The 21,016-nt window shown below is 39.5% G+C and overlaps 2 protein-coding genes across 2 annotated transcripts; one reads left to right on the top strand and one right to left on the bottom strand.

The window, feature by feature from the left end:
• The first annotated feature begins 5,784 nt into the window (after positions 1-5,784).
• OLAH (oleoyl-ACP hydrolase) lies at positions 5,785-10,365 on the top strand. Its single transcript, XM_009991731.1, has 6 exons — positions 5,785-5,914; positions 7,422-7,560; positions 8,164-8,263; positions 9,288-9,463; positions 9,903-9,988; positions 10,232-10,365. The coding sequence occupies exons 1-6, from the start codon at positions 5,785-5,787 to the stop codon at positions 10,363-10,365; spliced, it is 765 nt and encodes a 254-aa protein (XP_009990033.1).
• A 584-nt stretch (positions 10,366-10,949) lies between these two features.
• ACBD7 (acyl-CoA binding domain containing 7) lies at positions 10,950-20,264 on the bottom strand. The gene is made up of 4 exons (XM_009991730.2): positions 20,253-20,264; positions 11,277-11,394; positions 11,111-11,173; positions 10,950-11,023 (listed from the first exon to the last, which is right to left on the bottom strand). The coding sequence occupies exons 1-4, from the start codon at positions 20,262-20,264 to the stop codon at positions 10,950-10,952; spliced, it is 267 nt and encodes an 88-aa protein (XP_009990032.1).
• Positions 20,265-21,016: the final 752 nt, after the last annotated feature.

The following is a 21,016-nucleotide window of genomic DNA, read 5'->3' as shown; positions in this document are numbered from 1 at the left end:
TTCTGGACAAGTTGTCCAGCTGTGGGATAAGTGGGTTCACAGTGCACTGAGTGAAGAACTAGCTGAAGGGCAGAGCTCAAAGGGTTGTAGTGAATGGGGCTACATCTGGTCACCAACAGTGTTCTTCAGAGTTCAATTCTAGGGCCAGTTCTGTTCAATATGTTTATCAACAATCCGGATGCAGGAGTTGAATGCACCATTATCAAGTTTGTTGATGATACCAAACTGGGAGGTGCTGTTGACTCTCTTGAAGGACAAGAGGCATTGTAGGGAGATCTAGATATATTAGAGCATTGGACTATGAATAACAGGTTGAAATTTATCAAGTCCAAATGCCAGATTCTGCACCTAGGATGGAGTAACGCTGTAGAGCAGCCCTGCAGAAAGGGATCTGGGGGTGCTGGTCAACAGCAGGCTCAATGTGAGTCAGCAGTGTGCCCTGGCAGCCAAGAGGGCAAACCGCAGCCTGGGGTGCATCAAACACAGCATAACCAGCCGGTCAAAAGGGGTGACCACCCGGTTGTATTCAGTGTTGGTGCAGCCTCACCCTGAGTACTGTGTGCTGTTCTGGGGCCCACAATTTAAGAAGGATGTGAAGGTCCTTGAATGTGTCCAGAGGAGGGCAACAAAGCTGGTAAGCTGGTGAAAGGGCTGGAAGGAATGTCCTATGAGGAGCAGCTAAAGGCTTTGGGTTTGTGTAGTTTGGAGAAAAGGAGGCTGAGGGGCAACCTCATTGCTCTCTACAGCTTCCTGAGGAGGGGAAGTGGAGAGGGAGGTGCTGATCTCTTCTCCCTGGTATCCAGTGACAGGACACGTGGGAAGAGTTCAAAGCTGCACCAGAAGAGGTTTAGACTGGACATTAGGAAGCGTTTCTTTACTGAGAGGGTGGTCAAACACAGGAACAGGCTTCTTAGAGAGGAGGTCGATGCCCCAAGCCTCTCAGTGTTCGAGAGGCATTTGGACAATGCCCTTAATAACATGCTTAACTTTTGGCCAGCCCTGAATTGGTCAGGCAGTTGGACTAGATGATCATTGTAGGTCCTTTCCAACTGAAATTCAATTCAATTCAATTCAATTCAATTCAATTCAATTCAATTCAATTCAATTCAATTCAATTCAATTCTATTCTATTCTATTCTATTCCTGAGTTGGCAAAGTTGGTTCTGTAAATCTGTCTTTTACCTTCAGCCCTGGAAATGGTAAATGTAATTTTTGCTGAGAGTGGCATCTCCTGGAACTACTTAATTTGTAAAAACATTATTTTTTTGTATGAAACCCAATAAATGTCTAGTCCTTTGATACTGAGAAAAAGTTTAGAAGGCAAGCAAAACCAACCAACACACACAATTTATAATTTCGTTATTTTTAAGGAAATGTCTTGCTATTTGATTAATGCTGTACTTTCAAAATCTTACTCTTAACCTGTTTTATTTTCAGCCTTAGTTAGGAAATAATTGTTTCCAGTAGTATTTTTTTTTTCCACTTTTAGGAACATTATTAGTGGGCCTGATGTTTGTAACAGCTGGCTTTCATAACATTGGGTGTCAGATTTTACTGTTGCCACAGTTTGAGACAGGAATAAATAAAGTGTATTAGGTGCTTTGCCTTATAATCAAATACCTCTGATAGCAGATACGGCATGTGGAGAAGCAGTACTGGGCATAACAGCACAAGTCAGGACTAGCCAATATAAGCTGCTTTAAATTGTGCACCTTCAAAATATAGGTGTGCCTCATCTTACTTCATAATAATTACAACACACAAGTACTGTGAAAGAAGCCTTACCAACAGTTTCCACTTTTGCTGCCATTTGGAAGCGGCAGCTGCAGGGCCCAGGACCAGCCTTCACTGTGGAGCCCACGCCTTCCCACAGCAACTGCTGCAGTCAGAAGGGTTGATTTAGGGTTCCCCAGGAAAGCAGAAATCAAAAGTGAGTAGAAGACTGCAGACCTCATTTGGGAAATGAGTAGTGCTTAATGACTAGCTAGGTCAACAGGCAGGCGTTTCTCTTCATAGATTTTTCAGTTTCCCAGAAATGATGAAGAACAAAGAATAATGTGAAAACCACAAAGTAGTCCGGCTTATGTGTCGCCAGTTAAGCATCAGAACCCATTTTGGCACTCAGATTCCTTAGTTTTGGACACTGTTTTTGAATATTTTTACTTTATTATATCATTACTAATATTTTTGGTAGAGTAGCACTTAAAAAAAAAAAAACAACCAATATTCCTAGTACTACAAATGCAGTTACAAAATGCACTGGTGTTTTTAGGTTGCTGATAGCATCTGGTCCCCAGGAGCACATCACAGGAGATAATACAAGATCATCATATGTAACCACAGTGTGTTGTTCATGTACTGCTATGTCTTCCAGCTTTTAGAAACTATGACTGACCTACTGCCCAAATGCAGTGTTTTATTCAAATCAGGTGATGGTTTTCTGCATTAACAGTTTCAGACCCCTACCAAACTGTCTAGCAGCGGTGTAAGCGCTGTACTTCTGAATACAGTTCTTCCAAAAGGCTGGCTTTTCTTGGTTACTTTCTGCAGGCCTTTTCTTCAGGAAGGTTGTGGGCCTCTATGTCTTAGAACTGCTACAACTCTATGCTGTCATGAGTGTGTTTAACCTGTGCTTTTTAAATCGCTAGGATTGATGTGGCACACCTTCCTTATAGCACTGCCGAATGCTGCGTGGCACGCCTAACACATGATGCTTCTGTCTTCCTTTTGGGATGCTGTGTGCCTCAGTCCCTGCCTTTTTTTCTGGAGTGTGGGCTCCACCCCTTAAGCCTAGGAAAGACTTAAAGCAGGCAGCTGTGCCACCTGGGTGCACATCCTGTCCTCCTCCGCAAGGCTTGCGTTGCTTCTCTATCTGCTGATACGTACAATTTCTGATTCCCGCTTCTTGCTGTGCAGTGCTGAGAAGTGGATCCACCCTTGAGCTGTCATTTCCTGGCACTAGTGGTCTTCTTGACTATTCAGGTATTTGCACCTAAAGTAAGCTGGAGAGTGATGGAATAGACCTGTACAAGTAGAAAGTGTGAAAGATTCTCAGCAACTGGTAATGTATCTTTTAAATAGTTTAAGGACTTTGATTAAATGTGCTTCCTTATCACGCTTGAAATTTTTCTATCACATCACCTTTGGAATGAGTTTGAGAATAGATTTTTCTTTTCTGACTTGACCATTAAGTTAAAACACCGGCTTCAGAAATGTTTGAGGTTTAGTGTCTTTTTGTGAAAGAAGTGATTGTGTAAATGGGACTAACAGTACTGATGCTAAATGAACCTACCAGAGGAATTACGTCTTCTGCAGGACTGGTTCCACTGTCCTTCAGCTATTTTTAAGCTCACATCATCTGCCCATTGATTTTTGATACAAGTTTGTTTGGCTTGCTGTTCTTACAGTTTCTTTGAACTGATTCTTCACAAATGTTGACAAATTTTCTAGTTTAAACATACATGAAAATCAAGAAAATTTTAGCCACAGCAGCATTTGCGTAGATTTTCTTCTGCCTTGCTTGCATTCTGTAGTTTTAAAAGAGGTATGAATTGCTGCCTATTGTGATCTGGTTGCTTTTCTCAAACTTTTTGCACAGGTAAAAAGACTGCAGGTAGGCATATAGGTGTATTTTATGATAAATCAGCCCTTGCATATACTGAGCTATATTCACACTGACAAATAATATCTGTAACGATTTTCAGCATTTTGGAAATGGAATTTTGCTGCTTGTTATCTCCTAATGACTGGTTTTTCAGGCTTTTTAACAACAACATGTGAGTTTATTCTAATGGTTGCAGAAAACATTTTTTTTAAATTGTGTACCACTATTGCTTCTGATTAATTTATCACCTATTTCTGTTGCACATGGTATTCCCACGTTCTTTTGACAGAATACAGACCGATATGCCATAAGTTGTAGGATGTCACCTCAGTGCTTATGACCACAAACCTAATCAGCAAGAATAAAGGACAAGAATAAATTGGGAAAGAAGAATAAAAATTGTTGAGCATTGCATTTTTCTTTACATAGTAAAGAGAGTCTCTGATGCTAGAGACAATGCAGTTGGCATTTGTCCTGGCTTCAGCTGGGACAGTTAGCCGTCCTTTTTAGCAGCCAGAAGAGCTCCGTGTTTTGGTTTTAGTCTGAGACTTGCTCTGAGAAGAACACTGACAGCACACTGATGATTATAGTTGGCACTGAGGTCTCAAGGACTTTTCAGCTGCCATGTTCTTGCCAGTGTGCAGGAGCACAACAGGATAGCGGGGAGCACAGCCGGGACAGAGGGTCCACGACTCTCCTTATGATTCATACTTAGACTTAGGATTGAGGGCCAAACTGGCCAATCAGTATTCCGTATCATGCAGCCTCATGCCCAGGATAAAAGTGAGGGACAGCCAGAAAGAAGGACCTTTGCTCTTCCAGGGCTCTCACTCTCGGACTCTCGGAGTGCTCTCTCTGTCTCGCTCTCTATTTTGGGGCCTCTTGCTTGTCTGGGATTGTGGTGTTGGGACTTATCTGTTAATTCGAGATGAGACGGGCCTCAGCCAAGGGGTGGTGAGTAATTACACGGTATGTCACTCGTTGGTATATATTCATCATTGTACATATCTGTGTATATATATATATATATCTCAGTAGCAGTAGCAGTAGCAGTAAATTGTTCTTATCTCAACCCACGGGTCTCTTTTCCTTTTCTCCTTTAATTCCCTTCCTCATCCTGGGGTTGGGGGAGGGTGAGTGAGCAGCTGTGAGGAGTTTAGTTGACGGAGCTGCCTAAACCACGACACCATCTTTGATGCTACTTTTCCATCTCAGCAAGAAGAAATGAGTAGTTATAAATCTTGCTTCAGCTGTTACTTCTGTCAGTCAGTAAACAAAAATACTAAAGCTACTGTGATAAAGCTGAATGTAACTCTGGTTACTCCACCATCTCAAAAAGGTTATAACAAAATTAGAAAAAGTCCAGAGATGGGCAGGAATGATGGTCATGAGTATGGAAGCACTGCCATATGAGGGATACCTAAGCAAACCAGGCCTTTTCATTCAGGAAAAGAGCTGACTGATGGCCGAGAGAATATGAAAAATTTCAGAAATGCTCAGTGGCAAATCCTGAGAGAGGCACCGTTCACTTTCTTTACCATACTACCCTGTGGCCATCCAATGAAGTTGTAGGACTTGGATTAGAAAGAAAAAAGGAGACCATTCTTTGTGCAGCAGATAGTAGAGCTGTGTAGCTTATTGCGAAAGGATGTGGTAGATGCTAACTGTTCACAGGAATTTAAGGGGAGACTGGATAAATACATGAAAGGGAACTTCATAGATGTTCCCTATATATAAAGAAACTGCATCCCTAGATATCAATTTTACCACTGAGGGAATATTGAACTAGGTGGTCCTTATGTTTTCTAGGTCTTTAGATGTACCTTATATTTTTGTTTATGTTCTGAAAGCCAGTGTTTTTACATAGTCATCCTGAAATCCCATATCAATTTATTTTGCTGCTTGTTACATTCTTTGTGGTCAGTGACTCAAACAGGAGAAAACCCTGGGTGTTGCTCAATACTATTCCATCACCATTTATAAAAGCAGAACTGGTTTCCACTGTTGCATGAAGATTATCTCATATCTAACAGGTTGTTGTTGTAGCACTGGCAGTTCTAATGACAGAAAATATTGCAGCCCATTGTTTCAAATTAGACTTAATTCACTCTAATTTTCCTATACCTGAAGAGTCTTGTTCTAGAATGATGTGTTGTTTTCTTGGGGTTCTTTTTTTAGGAATGGAGAAGCTGGTTGTTTGTCCATACAAAAGGCCAAATGCTCTCTGTAGGCTGATTTGCTTTCCATGGGCTGGAGGTGGAACTTCTCAACTTGCTCAATGGGGCAAACTCTTCAGCAATTCAATTGAAGGTTAGTCATTTGTATAGTTAAAGCAGAAGTTAAGCAAGCCTGAAATACACAATAGCCAATTTTTTTTGTATGGAACATAATGCGCTTGAGCGCACTGTGATCTTTTTCCAATGGGTCTTATCCAGAAAGGAATTTCATTAGAAATTGGCATTTCCATTAGAGTGCTGAGAAACTATTGGTATGATTCAGAAACAGCAATACACTGGCATATTGTTAATATGTTAAAAAAAAAGGCATCAGCAAGGTTAACTGTGAAGACACAAGAACTGTTATTAATGTTGAGAGACAGCACTGAATGAATTTCTGTTATCCAGAGTGTCTGCATGGTTTTGTACTTGTATCAAAACTGAGGTTTAAACTGTGGATTTGTAACAGTGAAATGGCATTTAGTTACAATGCGAAGTAATTCTCATGCTATCAGGCTATATCAGCACTAAAAAGATGCATTGCTGCACTATCTGAAGAGGAACCAAGGCCGGTTTCTAGACCTTCCACAAAGAAAAAAATAATTTAGTATTTATAGAGAGCATTGCCATTGCAATCGTACCAGTCCTCTAAATGCTTGTATGCTTTCTGTAAACAGTTGCTCAAGTCATATAAAATTTTTCTTGAAATTAAAAAAAAAAAAGCTTTTGTCTGCTGGAACTACTTCCAACAAAGTTACTAAGGATATGGCCTAGGAACAACTGTAGACACAGATGAAGAAAATCAGGGTACCGTATGCTCTTTCAGAGGTGTTTTGTGTAGAAAGGAAGTAGAGAAGATGCAAACATTTCTGTACTGCTCCCTATGGTACGAGGTAGTGGTTTATTCTATCTCTTCTAAAATACTTTGTGTCTGACCCATTACTTCCATGTGAGTTTGGCAGTATGCATAATGTCAAGGAGATTTTAGAAAGTCAACATTTTTTTCTGATCTGTTCATTCCTTACTTTCTCTAAACAGTGAGAGGAAAATCCTCAATTTTGAAAGGAGTGTCACAAAAGCATGTAATATGTCCTTCTGTATAATTAGAAATTGCCATCAGTTTCTACTATGATTCCAAAGAATCATTTCTGCAAAGAAGAAAACAGGGACTGTACGATTCTAATATAGTTTAACTTCTAATGCTGCCCTTGAAAGGATATATTTTACACAACTGCCAAACTTACTATTATTGAAATTAATGAATTTGTGGTCGTTATTAATACTAATAGTAATAAAGTTACTTTGAAACCTCAGCTGAGATCAGGATCTTGTGGATTTCTGACCCAAGGCATTTATCCATGAGGTAACTGGAGAGGCAACATTTGTGAGTAAAGGAAGGGATGGAAACCTAATCTCTCACAGGATTAAAAGATTAAAAGACAGTAGTATCAACAGCAAATACACTGTACCAATTGTAAAACAAATTAATTTAAATAATCTATTCTGCAGCACAGATTAACAAACTTAATTAAAATTATGTTACTGTTTCTATTTGAAGTAACTATAATTTTTTTCCCTCCCTTCCTCCATCTCTTCTACAGTATCCTCTGTAAGGCTTGCTGGAAGAGAATCTCGTCTTAAGGAGCCTTTTGCAAAAGACATGACAACCATAGTTAATGAAATTACAAGTGTTTTGTTAAAAGAATTGCAGGAAAAACCATTTGCATTTTTTGGTCACAGGTAAAAATCTATACATTTTTAGGTACCCTGGTGAAGGAGCTTTATCTTTGAACTCTAGGAGTGGATAGTTACTTGCCTTTATTTGCAGAAACTTTAGGAAAATACACATCTGCAAATTTCGTTTTGTCAAGTCAACCTAAAACATGCTGTTGATCTCGAAGACTCTGGTTATTTATTTATTACTTCAGGTACAATGTCTTCTAAAAATAGAAGTGTTATGTTTCTTTTTTTTTTTACACTCACAAATTATAATTTTATTTCCTGTTAATATTTGCATCAGTGCTCGCTCTGTATGAATGCAGAAGGTGAACCATTCATAAAACACATAGATTTTGAAGATCACTTAGTCCCAAGTATTCAAAGTAACTGTTCTTACTGCAAATTAAGGTGATTACTAAAAGAAAGAGAGATTAAAAGAAGGTCTGATTTGTAAAACTGGACTGTGTAGGAATACACTTCATGTCAGCTAGTTAATATCATTATGATTTATATGTCATGTGGTTTCAGTAACTGTTCAAGACAGCTGGTAAGCACTGAAATTCAAATTATCTTTAAATTTTCCAGTTTTTACTTACTTTGCTTTAATTTCTCTTTTTGCTGCAGTTTTGGATCTTACATTAGTTTTGCAGTTGCACTACACTTGAAAGAGAAGTATGGACTAGAGCCAATCCATCTTTTTGTCTCAGGGGCACATGCCCCACAAGTAAGTTACAGAAGCATTAGTAGTACGAAACAAAACAGCCTGTTAGCTACCAAGAGTAAAAAGAACATCTTACAGTATGGTATGAAGAGTGGCTGTAACACAAAACAAGCATTGCTTCTGAATATGTGCAGAAAAATGTTCTGGTTTCTTAGAGCAAATGGATTCTGAGGCGGACAGAGAATTTCATGGTACAGAATGTTCACTGCTGCTAATCGTAGCCTAGGGAGAACAGTCTCCTTAAGCTAATGCCACCTCTTTTGGATAACGGGTTATTTACTATTGCCTTTGGCTTAATACTAACAAGTAATCAAAACAAAATATAAAGTGCCGCTTCCTACTCCGTAATACATGAAATAACAGTCTTAACCTAGTCTTTCATAAACCTCCTGCACCAGCCCTTGGTACATTTGTCCATGTATTTCTTTCCCTCCTCATTCGTTGTTGGCTTTCTAATCTGTCCTCAGTTCCTTCTGAGGTTCTGGTGGTTCTGCTAGTCTTTCTCAGGAAAACAACAGTGAAGTGGCTTTCTCCCAGTTCTCCTGTCCTCAGTCAGCATATGTTATTTCCATTGTTCTGTTTCTGCGGCTTCTTAGCAATCCTGAGTACGAGCTAGTATTTCATGGAAGCAATTATTACTTCTGCAAATTTCCATGACTGGTTGGTCTCTCCAGTCCTGCATTAGTCAGATTTGTGTCCACTGCTAGGCTTTGCTTTCTCTTAGAGTCTTTTATTAGCTGTATTTCAATAGTTAGAGTCAAACTCCAAACAAAATTAAATTAATGGTTATTTTTCTGTGGAAGTTTCAGACCTTGAGGGTACTTGGCTTACTCATAATCTGTATTCTCAGCAAACACAGTCTACTAACCCTTTCGAAGAATTATTCTCTGTGGATATTAAACTAATCAGACATTGTATTTTGGAGACAGATAATCATTATACTTTTTTACTGAAACAATTTTTCATGAAAATATTATTTAAAGTATATTATATACAACAGCTGATCTGTTTTCTTTGGTGCTGACAGTCAGAAGAATTGCTTCCCATCAAAAGCATACCCATATCTGATACAGAAGATGAAGACATTCTTACATATATACAGATTTTAGGAGGAACTCCTTCTGAGCTTCTGCAAAATGAAGACATTAAGGAACATCTGCTACTTACTTTCAGAGAAGACGTTAGAGTTCTTCAGACATTTTCGTAAGTTTTACAATTTCGTATTACATTTATATTTGTATTTAAAGTTTTACTTCTGTCTGACCATTTCAGGTTTTCTTTTTTCTCTCTCTGTAATTTGTTCTTGTTTCTGTTATAAAAAGAATATGAAACAGTAATCGCAGTTTTCTCCTTTGTGTGCTCTTCCATTGATATCTAGTATTTAAGCCCTAGACTAAAACACTGCTTACTGTAGCAACCACTACTATTATTACAGTAGTGAACATGTCATGGCAGAATGACAGTTCTACTTAGGATCCAAAGTTAGTGGCCACTAAAAGGAATATTCTCACATCTTTTGCAGTTTTCTGAGGCTAATAAGCTCAACTGCTCATGCTTCAGGATCACTGCATTCAGCCTCCTAACCCAAGGCCCCCTAGCCTAACCAGAAGCAAAGTTTTACGACTACTTTTTATGTTCACAGTTTCGAGAATGCAGAAAGGAATGTCCCCTTCTCTTGTGATATTACCTGCTTTAATGGGTCTGAAGATAAACCACATGATTTAGAAGGTACTTTGCTTAAATGATTTTCCTCTTATGTGTTTTCCTGTTGTATCTAATCAGCTAATTAAGAGTTTTCTAGAGTCATTTATCTCCTTCTCAAATGAAACAAATCAACAGAGCAGTCTCAATGTATGAACCAAAGCAGCTGATACAGGATTTAAAATAATTATTAAATAATAATTTTGAAATAGTTATGTAAAATTACCACAATAGTTGACATTTCTCTGACACTTTAAATATCTTTTTCAGCCTGGCATGATCTAACAAGTGGAGATACTTCCTTTTACAAGCTTCCTGGAGGTCACTTTTATCTGCTGGAACCCTCTAATGAAATTTTCTTGATAAAACACATAACAAGATGTATAGAAAATGCTGGTCTATGAGTATTTCTCTCTATTTTAATGGCAGAACGTGTAAGATTAGTCCACAGCACTTTGTAATAAGTCATACTTTCTGTACAGTTGCATGCTGTTATGCCTAAAGAGTTGTTCTGTTCCTCCAGATCTTTACTGTAATCCTTTCAAAGGGGGATTTTTTTCCTTTTTTTAAAAAAAATAAACATTGGCTTAGGGTCTTAAAAATAAAAAAGTTTTCAGTTTTTCCCTCTTCTCATCTTGCACGTGCACAAACCCTTCACTTCATTCACAACCTCGTTTGCAAAAAATGACAGCTATGCTATTTTACTTTTACAGCTTCTGTTTGTGTGCACCTGCAAAAATGCTAAATATAATATAATACCTACAAAAATGCACAATTCTTACAGAAAGCTTAATTTATGAGGTTCAGATTTATTTAGAATAAGATACAATCTAAAAATAGGTATGTAAATACCCTTTGGAGTCAAACAGCTTATGCTTACAAGATTTTACTGTCAGACTACACAAGAAGTGAGTACTGCATTTTTCTCATCAGAGTTAGTTCATTAGCTACTGAAGAGTTAGTCTTAGTGGGAATTATTTTGAGTGTTCTAGATCCCATATTTTTCTACCATTGCTTTTGCTTTAGAGATATAGGCATTCATGGCATCCTCCTTTGATAAACCTGCAAAGGAAAGTAGGAGTCATTATCTTTCCTCATTTGCCATCCTATAAACATGACTACATGATGTAAATTTAATTGGTGTAACACCTTTTTTCAGGTTCCATGCCTCCCATTTGGCTTTGCCTTTCAAATCTAGCATTCCTGGACATTCTGCCAAAATAAATGCATACCTTTGATTATCATTCAGATTTACATAATATTTGCTTGATTTTATAAAGATGTGGGAGTAAATGTGACGTATATATAGGAATACCAATATTAATGTCTCCAACAGTAGCCTGTTTGTACAAGCCATATAGTTCCTTCATTTCTTCATCAGTTGGTCTTGTTTTTAATTTTTTTACATCTTCTGCAGCACCATCAAAGTCAGCCTGATGAAAGAAAAGAAAGTGTTAGTTTTCCTCGCAAGGGATGTGCTTAAGACACTAAGTGTAGCACAGTAGTATCATTACATACTCTCAATTACTCATTTGGGTTTAGCAGTCAGTCTAGGCATTTTCCCAGGAAAGAAACTTAATAAAACCGTAAGTTATTAGAAAAGGAACTAGGCCTACTTAGCTGATAGGGGAGCACTGCTAAAAGAGGCAAAGCTATTTTTTCCAACAGTTTTACATCTAAACACTTGAAACCATTACAGACTGCCTAGATAGAGTCAGGATATCTACAGATCCATTCCTGCAAGCAGCCTATGCGGTTAATGTAGTGCATGTGTCCTTCACAGTCACACTGGGGGTATGAAGGCGTTCATTGAACTTTACACCCCAGCAGTAATCTCTGAATCCTTCTGGCCCTGACTGCATGGTGTTGACTTTAGCGGCAGAGCTCAAATACCCTCTGAGGGGTACTGCCCACTTGCCCCTTCATTTCCACTTCTCCACTGACAGTGCAGTACGTGACCACAGTGGGCAGAGACGTTCCCCACAGAGATGAGCAGTGCTACTGCCAGGACCACCTTCAACACCCAACTCTCAAACACAGTGTAGCACAAGAGTGAAATATAAATTTGCTCCTTTCATCATCATGCATCCCACATTCACATTAACCCAAGTCTATAGCCGTTATTCTCTCTATATATTAGGTCTCAGGCTAGATGTTGGCATAGTCTCTGGAGTCCTGTTTCATGCCCAGGGCATTTCAGAGATAGATTTCGTACAGTGACCACAGACCCGCCAGGTCACTGCACTACTACAGCGCAAAAAAAGATGCAGCCACTTTGCTACGCTATGTGCTGGTTTCAATCCTTGTTTTAGCTTTTCAGTTGGATCCGCATTTGCAGAAGCACAGTACATCCTGCAAGATGTGCTATTACACATATATTTAATATGTACAAAACCAGCCTACAACTTTGTGCTAAAATCAACAACGCAGCATATTCAACAATGGTTTCCGCATGAGTATTGTGGCTCCGTTTAAATAATGGAGACCCTGGAATTACCTCAGCAGTCTGTACTGTGTTTCTTTGGACCGCTTTTTCCTTTCTCTACGTACAGGAAAGATTTTTTTTTTAAAAAGTAAGAAAACCCAATGCACATTTGTCTCCTTAATTGATGCCTTTCTCCTTGGCAAGTGACTGTGCTGGGAGGACAAGGTGGTAGAAATAAGCAAGTACGCATGAGGGCTGGGTTCACTATAGCATTCTGTATTTAAACAGAGAGAAAGGACAAGAGAAAGGTTATTTCTGTATTTAAATTTAAGAAGGAAAAATGAAAAATAATTTAATGAGAGACTGACACTCAACTATGGTTCTTCAAAGAAAGGTCTCAGAGCATCACGAAACTACACAGTCATTGATGTAAGGACACATCAGCTGGTGGCTGCATTACGGTGGCAGTAGCAGGTGAAAGAGGGCAAGGACAGGTAGCTGAGTGCATTGCAGTGTTCTGGCACAGAAACCTGGCCTCTCTCCTACCCAATGAGTCACCTCTATCTCCTGGGATGGAATCCACTTGGGGTTTTTTTGGCCTGGAAATTTAGTTTGGCTAGTGAATAAAGTTCCCAGATATAAGCTTCAAAGGAATTTCTAATTTTTGGCAAATTTTTCAATTGCTATTTGAAACCCACAAAGAGAAAGCACAAGTCTTAGAACAAAAGCGCTCACCACAGAGGACATACATCTGTAATACCAGAGTTGAAACAAGGAGCAGCAGGCAGACAGGTATATTGAAAAGGGATGTTTTAAAAAAACTCATGATCTATGATTAAAAGGGTGTTCTAGCAAAGGAATGCTCCCTGCAAAACAGCAATTAAAAATAAATCTTGAATCTTCTTTAAACTGCAGTTATAAATTCACAGAATATTAGATCACAAGGTTCATGATGGTAATCCACATCTCTAGGTCTGTCAGTTTATGATATCCTTAAAAATACAATGGAAGAAAAGCTCTTTAGACAAATATCCTGCACCAATGCAGATGATTATTAACAAATAATCTTCCAACTCAGCAAGAACCTCAGTGTTTGCATAACTAAGAAGCAGAATTTCCCAGGAGATTCCTACCAAGGCCTCCCAGAACCAAATGCCCAGTAGTGGATGCAGGAGTATAGAAAACGGCTAGAGTGTTAAAACAGTCTTTATCAGTTTTAAGTTTGAGAAATGCTGCTGTTATATGGAGATATTTTTAATATAATGATCCCTCATTTATTCAGTACAATACTGAGAATTAACCAGATTCCAAGTGCCATTTGTCCGCTTAAAGCTCTTAAACTTGGACATTTGACAAAGTACATGTTTTAGCAGAGTTATCACATTAAATTCTTGTCATGGTTTGATGTGGAGGTGGGGTGGTTCTGGTGGCAGGAGAGGGGTTTTGCTCCCTACGACCTCCCCGGTTTTGGAACCGGGTTAGGCTTAGTTCTGGCCATGAGATCAGACTGGCATCCCCCTTGGGGTTGAGCCAATAGGGCGCCTCTGCAAATTGCCCTATTTAAGTCAGGACAAAGGAACCGGAAAAGGTGCTTTTGCCCAGGAGTGAGCAGAGAAGGGAGGAGGGCACTGCCCCCGCTCCCTGGCTCCCGGCCGGGCAGCTGCCTGCGTCGGGCCGGCGCCGCCCACGGAGAATGGCGGCGGCGGAGCCGGCTGGGGAACTCGGGGGCACCCCACTCCCGGGGTGCCCACTGGGCTGAGTTCACCTGGAGAGGACTGAGATCTGAGAGAAACAGCCGCATCGACAGCAGGTCAGTGAGGATGGAGCGGGAGGAGGTGTGCCGGAGCCGAGTTTCCCCTGCGGCTGATGGTGAGATAGCAGGCTGCCCCCTGCAACCAGGACGGCCTCGGTGGAGCAGAGACCCACTCGCAGCCCGTGGGGAGAAGATGCCTGAGCCTGAGGATGGTCGTGTTGGGATGCACGACAAGGCAGAGAGGCATCTGGAGTCTGCGTGACGACCCACGCCGGAGCGAGTGGCTACAGCTCCCTAAGTACCCGAGACTGTGGTAAAGCCCACACCGGAGCAATCTGTGGGGAAGGATTGTTTCCAGTGGGCTGGACTCATGCTGGAGAAGTTTGTGGATTTTTCCTCGTGGGTAGGGGATCCATTGGAGCAGGGGAAAAGGGTGTAAGGACTCCTTCTCCTTTAAGAAAGAAGCAGCAGTAACAGCACGGAATGAACTGACCTGCACTCCCCCAGTCCCTGCCCCCTGTGCTGCTGGGGGGAGGAGGTAGAGCCGGGAGGAAAAGGAAAGGGGGGGGGAAGGTGTCGGTTTTAAGATCTGGTTTTGTTTCTTTCTGTCCTCTCGAGTAATCATTTTTTTTGTTTCCCTTTGTCCTTCTAAGTAATCATTAATAAACTGTTTTGCTTTGAGAAAAACCCTGTCTGTTTTGCCCAGCGTGGGGCCACAACAATTCTAAATCAAATGACTTCCAAACTACATTCTTAAATCTAAAAATTTATAAGCTGAAAACATGTAACTATGCTTATGTGGTTTGTTCCTGTTCTAATAAAAATAATTCTCAATATTAATAAAATGCAACTATACCATAAAATCATAGAAAAACATGAAGCTTTAAGTCCAACTTTTTGTGTTTGATTTATTTTAAGAACAACTAAACACTGTAAACTTTACTTTTTTTAACCAACAAAATATTTGGCTGCACTGCAAGACAAATACAGGATTTTTCTAGAACTAAAACCCAAAATGCCCAGAATATGTTGTACATAATTTAGATAAACCAAAATCACGTGCTCCAAACTACATATAAAAGTTGAATCAATAATGCTGAAATGACCTTACAGCATCTCTTCTCAGCATTTTTTTTTGTTTCCATGTACTCTGTTGTTTACTTACAAAAAAACTAAATCTGCATTCTATCAGGAATTAAACTAATCATGAAAACTATTGTAATTAAAGTAACTGGATTTAGTCAGCTTGGATCGGAATTAAAAATGGATTATATGGACAACAAAAGCTCATTTGGTTCTTTGTGCTGGATAAAGAAAATGTAAATGTTTTCTTCTACAAAGTTTAATGTCGGAAGTATGAAACCTGATTGTTTGTTTTCCTGAAAGGCTAGAGCACTGGAGTACAAGCTTTCTCACCTCAGCTGAAAGTGTAAATTGTCAAGCATTTTGTAAAGTGTCTTCTGTCTCAATTCATCAAAGTTTAAGTAACATTTGAGGGTCTTGTTTGGCTTTGCTTTAAATACAAACTAAAATCTTCACTCTGAGTTGCAGCTAAACTGAATTTAAAAAAAAAGAAAAAGTGGTCTACATGATAATAAGTCCTTGAATTTTCAGGCAGAAGTTGCAGTAATGCACAATTACTGCACAAATTACATACATGCTCTATGAGCAGAACCTGTTCTTTGCATTGAAGTCAAATTCAGCTCTTCTGACAGCTGCAAGCTCTCGGAGTCAGTATCACCTTTCACCTCCGTTTGCCGAATTGAGTGCTCTTCACTAGGTCTCCTAAATACTTCAGTGATACAGACAGTAATAGTTGCTCGATGTTCACCTTAGAAGCCCCACAAAGTACAAATTCCACAGGTGGTACCCTACAAATAGTCACACTGACATAAGTAAATAAATTTTGGCAAGTCTATGGAGGGTCCCATTTAAAAAGTAGCCATATTAGCGGCTTAATGATTTAAATTAAATAATAATAAAAACACTTCAAGCATCATTAAAGCATCTAGTTGTTACCAACTAACTAAGCCTAAGGATTTCCTCTGTTCTTTCCATAACTGTACCTTACCTCTGATAATTTTTTACTTATTAATGGGAGGGACCCCTACCACAGGAAAGAAACCCAAGAAGAGAACAAGACACTTAATAGCAAACACTTTTCAGGACTGATGAGGGTTAGGAGGCAGAGAACAGCATGCACAGAGTCCTCAACCTTCACAATATGTAGTGACCGTTTTGCAAAGTTACGCTACTATTAAGAGGCCTTTTCTAATCTGTATAGTGTGGCATTTTGTAGCCTGAAAGCAAGGGTGTATCTCCTCACTGCCATAAAATAAATATTTTGAAATTATCTTAAAGTAATAAGCTCAGTGGAGCAGGAGTTGTATCTTCTGACAGGTCTAAACAACAAATATTTCTGGCCATTTAGCTGATCAAAATAATTTCACTTTGATTTAATGTTTTAAATTAGCAACAGTGACATTAATATTGATGTAGATTCAGTACTTATAAATAAGAACTTCAGATACATATATTCGTGAATGGATGGGTTTGCTCTCTTGCTGGTGGTGAAATATCTCAATGTATAGGTCAGGAGACACTGTTCTAGTATTTGCCACAAAGTGCAAGTCAATTAATTTTTGTTCTTCTAAAACCCCTTTAAATTGCAGACTTCCTTTAAAAGGAAATAGTTAAATATAGAAACATTTTATGAACGTAATTATACAAGAATTAAAATCTTTACATTTCAGGTCAAATCAGTTAATGATAAATCTTTAGAAATCTTTTGTCAGCTGGCTGTGTTTTCGTGATGCACACAGTGCAACGATCTGATCCCTAAGGAATTCCTGCTGCAAAATCTTTGTAAGCATGGCTGGACTGCCACGGTTGCACTAGCTGCGGCTACAGACGGGTATTTCAGATAACGTAATTTCTTCTTTAAATACTGAATCTGCTGAACAGCAATTAAGTAAAGAACAGTACAAAGAAACGTCTGCTAATTACTCTGTAAGCTTTGGCATTAGAATTTCATTGGACTTTATGAAGTTTGCAGCACAAGTTGTAATAACATTTCCCTTAGGATCAGTTGTTAGGCTAATGTCAAAACCGTGTATTTTCTATATGTACGTGTTCTTGATACCATAGAAGAAAAAAAACATACAAACAAGAAAATCCTAATCTCAAATTTGATTAGAGAAATTGATTCTTTCTCCAGAAATTATAGCTTTGATAGCTTCTAGCTTAGGTGCAAACAAAAACATTTTGAATCATGCATCATTCAATCCTTGGCTTATCCTAGATGTTCAAGAGAGAAGTATATTTGGCCATAAAAGACAAAAAAACAGAGCTTAGTTATTAATCACGGTCCATAGTTCATGTGTGCTTCTTGTAAGCAATATAATAAAGTCCTCACTATGAGGAATTCCTAATATTTGTAATATTAATATTTGCATTCATTAAAGGCTTCCAATCTTTATTTTTCTTCTTATGCAATATTTTCTCTTGTTCTCCTTTTGTAGGGTAACTGTACTTGGATTTCCTACAACGACCCGAAATGCTCCAGCAAGTTCAGATGTTAAACTCATTTTTAATTTTTCACCAAAAATTGCCAAGGGCCGCAGAAAGTAGGTAGATATCACTATCCTTCCTCTCAGAAACAAAACCAGAAAGGTGAGCCCACAGGTTTAAGGCCAGCAAGTCACCAACAGTGCAGGGAGAGAATTCGGGGCTTTGGGGCATGAGCGCACTGCCCTGTCCCTTAGGCACAGCATGAGAGCCTTCAGCCCGGTAGCTTGGGGGCGGATGGACGCATCGCTGTAAGCTAAACTGGAGTCTGAACTCACAGTACTTGTGAGCACTTGTTCATATGAGTTTTTACCTCATTCTTAATCCAAACACCAGTGATGTGACATTCTTGACTATGTCTACCACTGACTGACTCCTACATCACAGCCATCTCTGAATGTTATCCGTACACATACAAATAAAAGCAGCATTCATGTTTTGTTAACAGTAAGATTAAGTAGTGCCATCAATAATAAAACATAACTGAGTTGCCATAATTGATTCAAGTTTAAATAAGTTTTATTTTCATCTTTATACTGTGGCCACTACTGCACGTGAGCCTCTGCCAGCATCGACCTACGAGGACCATTCAAGTCAGTAGAAATCTTCCACATGCCTTGAATTGTTTTCTGATCTAAACTTCACAGTAAGAATGAACTAGAAGCATTGTTAAACTTGTACAAGACAAAAGATGACTCCACAAAATAAATCAAGAAAGGAAACCATTAAGTTAATAAGCTGATCTTCATACACTTTTCTTCTATTTGGATGTAGGCAAGTAACATAAGATATTGTTTTAAAAATATGCAAATGCATATCTTACACAGCAAGAAATATGCAGGAATGAAATATAAATCCTAAACATTTCTTTCTTTATCTCCCTCTAGCCAATCATTGGGCACAGACTGTTGCTTTGGATTTGCTTGCTTACACAACGCGCTTAGGAGCAGCCTATAAAAATATAATTTGCTTTTAATCATGTGCCAATAAAATTCCCTTTAACTCTCAAATTAAAAGCCTAAGTATATATACAGACATAAACACACACGCACACACAGCATGCATTAAAGGTAAATGCACGAATCGTCAAACTATTATCACATGCTCCCTTTTTGCAAAGAAGAAAGCCTGAATTCTTCATTTACAGCAGAATATTTACCAGTTTGCAAAACTTATAAATCTTTTACAGCCTCCCTGATGAAAACATTATTTATTTCGTCCTCATTCCCATACAGCTTGATTCAATGAATTTTTATGGATATGAGTGGTAGCTGCCAACCAAAGCGAGAGTGGATAGAAAACCTCTGTAATGTCTAATGCAGAACGTGTAGGATATCATAAATTTCAACCACTGATTTTTATGTGACAGTGTAACTGTATACAGCAATGGAATGGCATATCATAATGCACTCAGCTCTTTCCAATAGCGATTTATGGCTCATTGCTTAATCATCAGGCCAATAAATTTATTTTCTAGACTGAATTCAAGGCAGAATAAAACAAACCATAGTTTCAGTGATCGCTAATTAAACAACGGTGGTGTTATGTCCGGGATTTGGCAATTCTGACCCACTGAAGAAATAGGATTCTTTCTCTTAGCTGTAAAACGTCACAATGAAACCTCTGTGCCATTCAACGTAATTGCAGCTCAGATGAAAACTGCTGAGCTACTGGCAATACACTCCCTGCATCTAGGTCAGAGCATTATGTTGCTCACTCTTTGCAAAACATGCACACTAACCAAGCTGAGACGGACATTATAATGAGACCGGGATAAAAGCGCTCACAAAACTTGAAGTGAAAGGGATAACAGAAAGCCTAATGAAGAAAAACAGCCTAATCCATCAGGGCATGTGCAAGACAAAGGAAGTATTCATGGTTTGCTACAAAGGTAGGAGGCTAAAAGCCAGCAATGAAGATAATTTCCTCAAGAACTATTTAAATCTGTAGTCAGAGAGAAGGTAGATGGAAGCTCTCTCTATCCAGAAGGTAGAAAGTAGAAGCTTTCCCACCAAAACACAAGCCCATCAAAATGTACCACTCCAAAGATGCACACCCCCTAAAAAAATATGCACAACTCCCTTAAAAAGCATTCATGCTTCCCAAATGCACATATACCACTGCTTCAGTATTAAAAGTTTCGTTCCTCCTTTTATAGCCCCAAGTAAATAGCTGTATCCTAAACAATTAAATATGTGCCTACCTTTCAACGCATAATCCAGTCCTAGCAAACTCAGACACACATATAAAGAAAAATAATTCATGCATACTCTAAACAAGTAAGGCTCCGAAAATTACATGACCTATGAATAGTTGAAAATAAGTAGCATGTCTCTCACCCTCCACTTGTGAAAAGTAATGCATTATAAATCTCCAAAGGCTTAGGCAAATTTCCCGTGCTGCAAGGTAACCTTGATTTTGCAGTAATAATCCTCACGCTGAAGAAATACCGCTCTGTCTGACACGGCATCATCGCACAGACGAACAGTGCGTCCCTCCCTCTCCTCTCCTGGCGTCTGTGTCTCACCAGATGCAGAATTGCTTACCTGGAGAGTCATGATGCTGCGAGGATGCTCAGGGAACGACCTCGCTCCTTCTCCGGCGGGGACGTGACGCTTCTGCCTCTCGGCTCCTGTGGCGCGAGCGTGGTGGCGGGGGCCGTGCTCCACGGAGCGCATTGGGCTGGGAGCGAGTGACCTCAGCTCGCCCACTGCAGCGAAGCCACGCCGGGCAGGACGCAGGCGCTCGCTCCCGCCGCGCTTCTTGGGACCTGCGGGAGACAACGGAGTGGCTACATATGCCGGGAAAGGGATGGTGGGGGCATTAAGCCCACCTAGTTTGTTCAGAAAGCCTGAGCTCATTTCCATACCCCCAAGGATTAGGCCACCGGCCTGAGAGCAGAGATACAGCAAGATTTCCAAGCCACTTGTTTGAAAAAGGAATTTCTTGAGTGATCTGAACCACGACCAGCTCAGTTATTGCTACTGTTCCCTCCGCTGCAGCCCTTGCCTGAGTCCATGCCCAGCCCTGGCTGGGACCTCGCGCCCTCCAGCTGCAAGGCTGAAAAACACGCGGGTCATCCCTGGGATACCACACACGAGCAGTTACACACACAAAATACCTTGAGAATGTGGTTTTTTTTTTTTCTTTGCTCTACTAAATACAGAATAAAAAAAATATTAAGGGATCTGATAAACTAGCCTATAACTGTAACCATTAAAGGAAAAAAAAAATCCATCCCTACCTATCAATTAATAAATTATTTATATTCACACCTCTATATATTTATAGTCATCGCTCCTTGACCATG

This window comes from Tauraco erythrolophus, chromosome 7 (assembly GCF_009769465.1).
Source record: "Tauraco erythrolophus isolate bTauEry1 chromosome 7, bTauEry1.pri, whole genome shotgun sequence".
In the NCBI taxonomy this organism is placed as follows: Eukaryota; Metazoa; Chordata; class Aves; order Musophagiformes; family Musophagidae; genus Tauraco; species Tauraco erythrolophus.
Note: the sequence above shows the minus strand (reverse complement) of the source record. Positions and strands in the feature narration are given on the sequence as shown.

Excerpts from the sequence above, each read along its gene's own strand:
- OLAH (XM_009991731.1), top strand. The coding sequence starts at position 5,785 with ATGGAGAAGCTGGTTGTTTGTCCATACAAAAGGCCAAATGCTCTCTGT. Across the intron at positions 5,915-7,421 it reads CTTCAGCAATTCAATTGAAG|TATCCTCTGTAAGGCTTGCT; the intron begins GTTAGTCATTTG and ends TCTCTTCTACAG. Across the intron at positions 8,264-9,287 it reads CAGGGGCACATGCCCCACAA|TCAGAAGAATTGCTTCCCAT; the intron begins GTAAGTTACAGA and ends TGGTGCTGACAG.
- ACBD7 (XM_009991730.2), bottom strand. Across the intron at positions 11,174-11,276 it reads TGTTGGAGACATTAATATTG|AATGTCCAGGAATGCTAGAT; the intron begins GTATTCCTATAT and ends TTATTTTGGCAG. Across the intron at positions 11,024-11,110 it reads GGCATGGAACCTGAAAAAAG|GTTTATCAAAGGAGGATGCC; the intron begins GTGTTACACCAA and ends TTTCCTTTGCAG.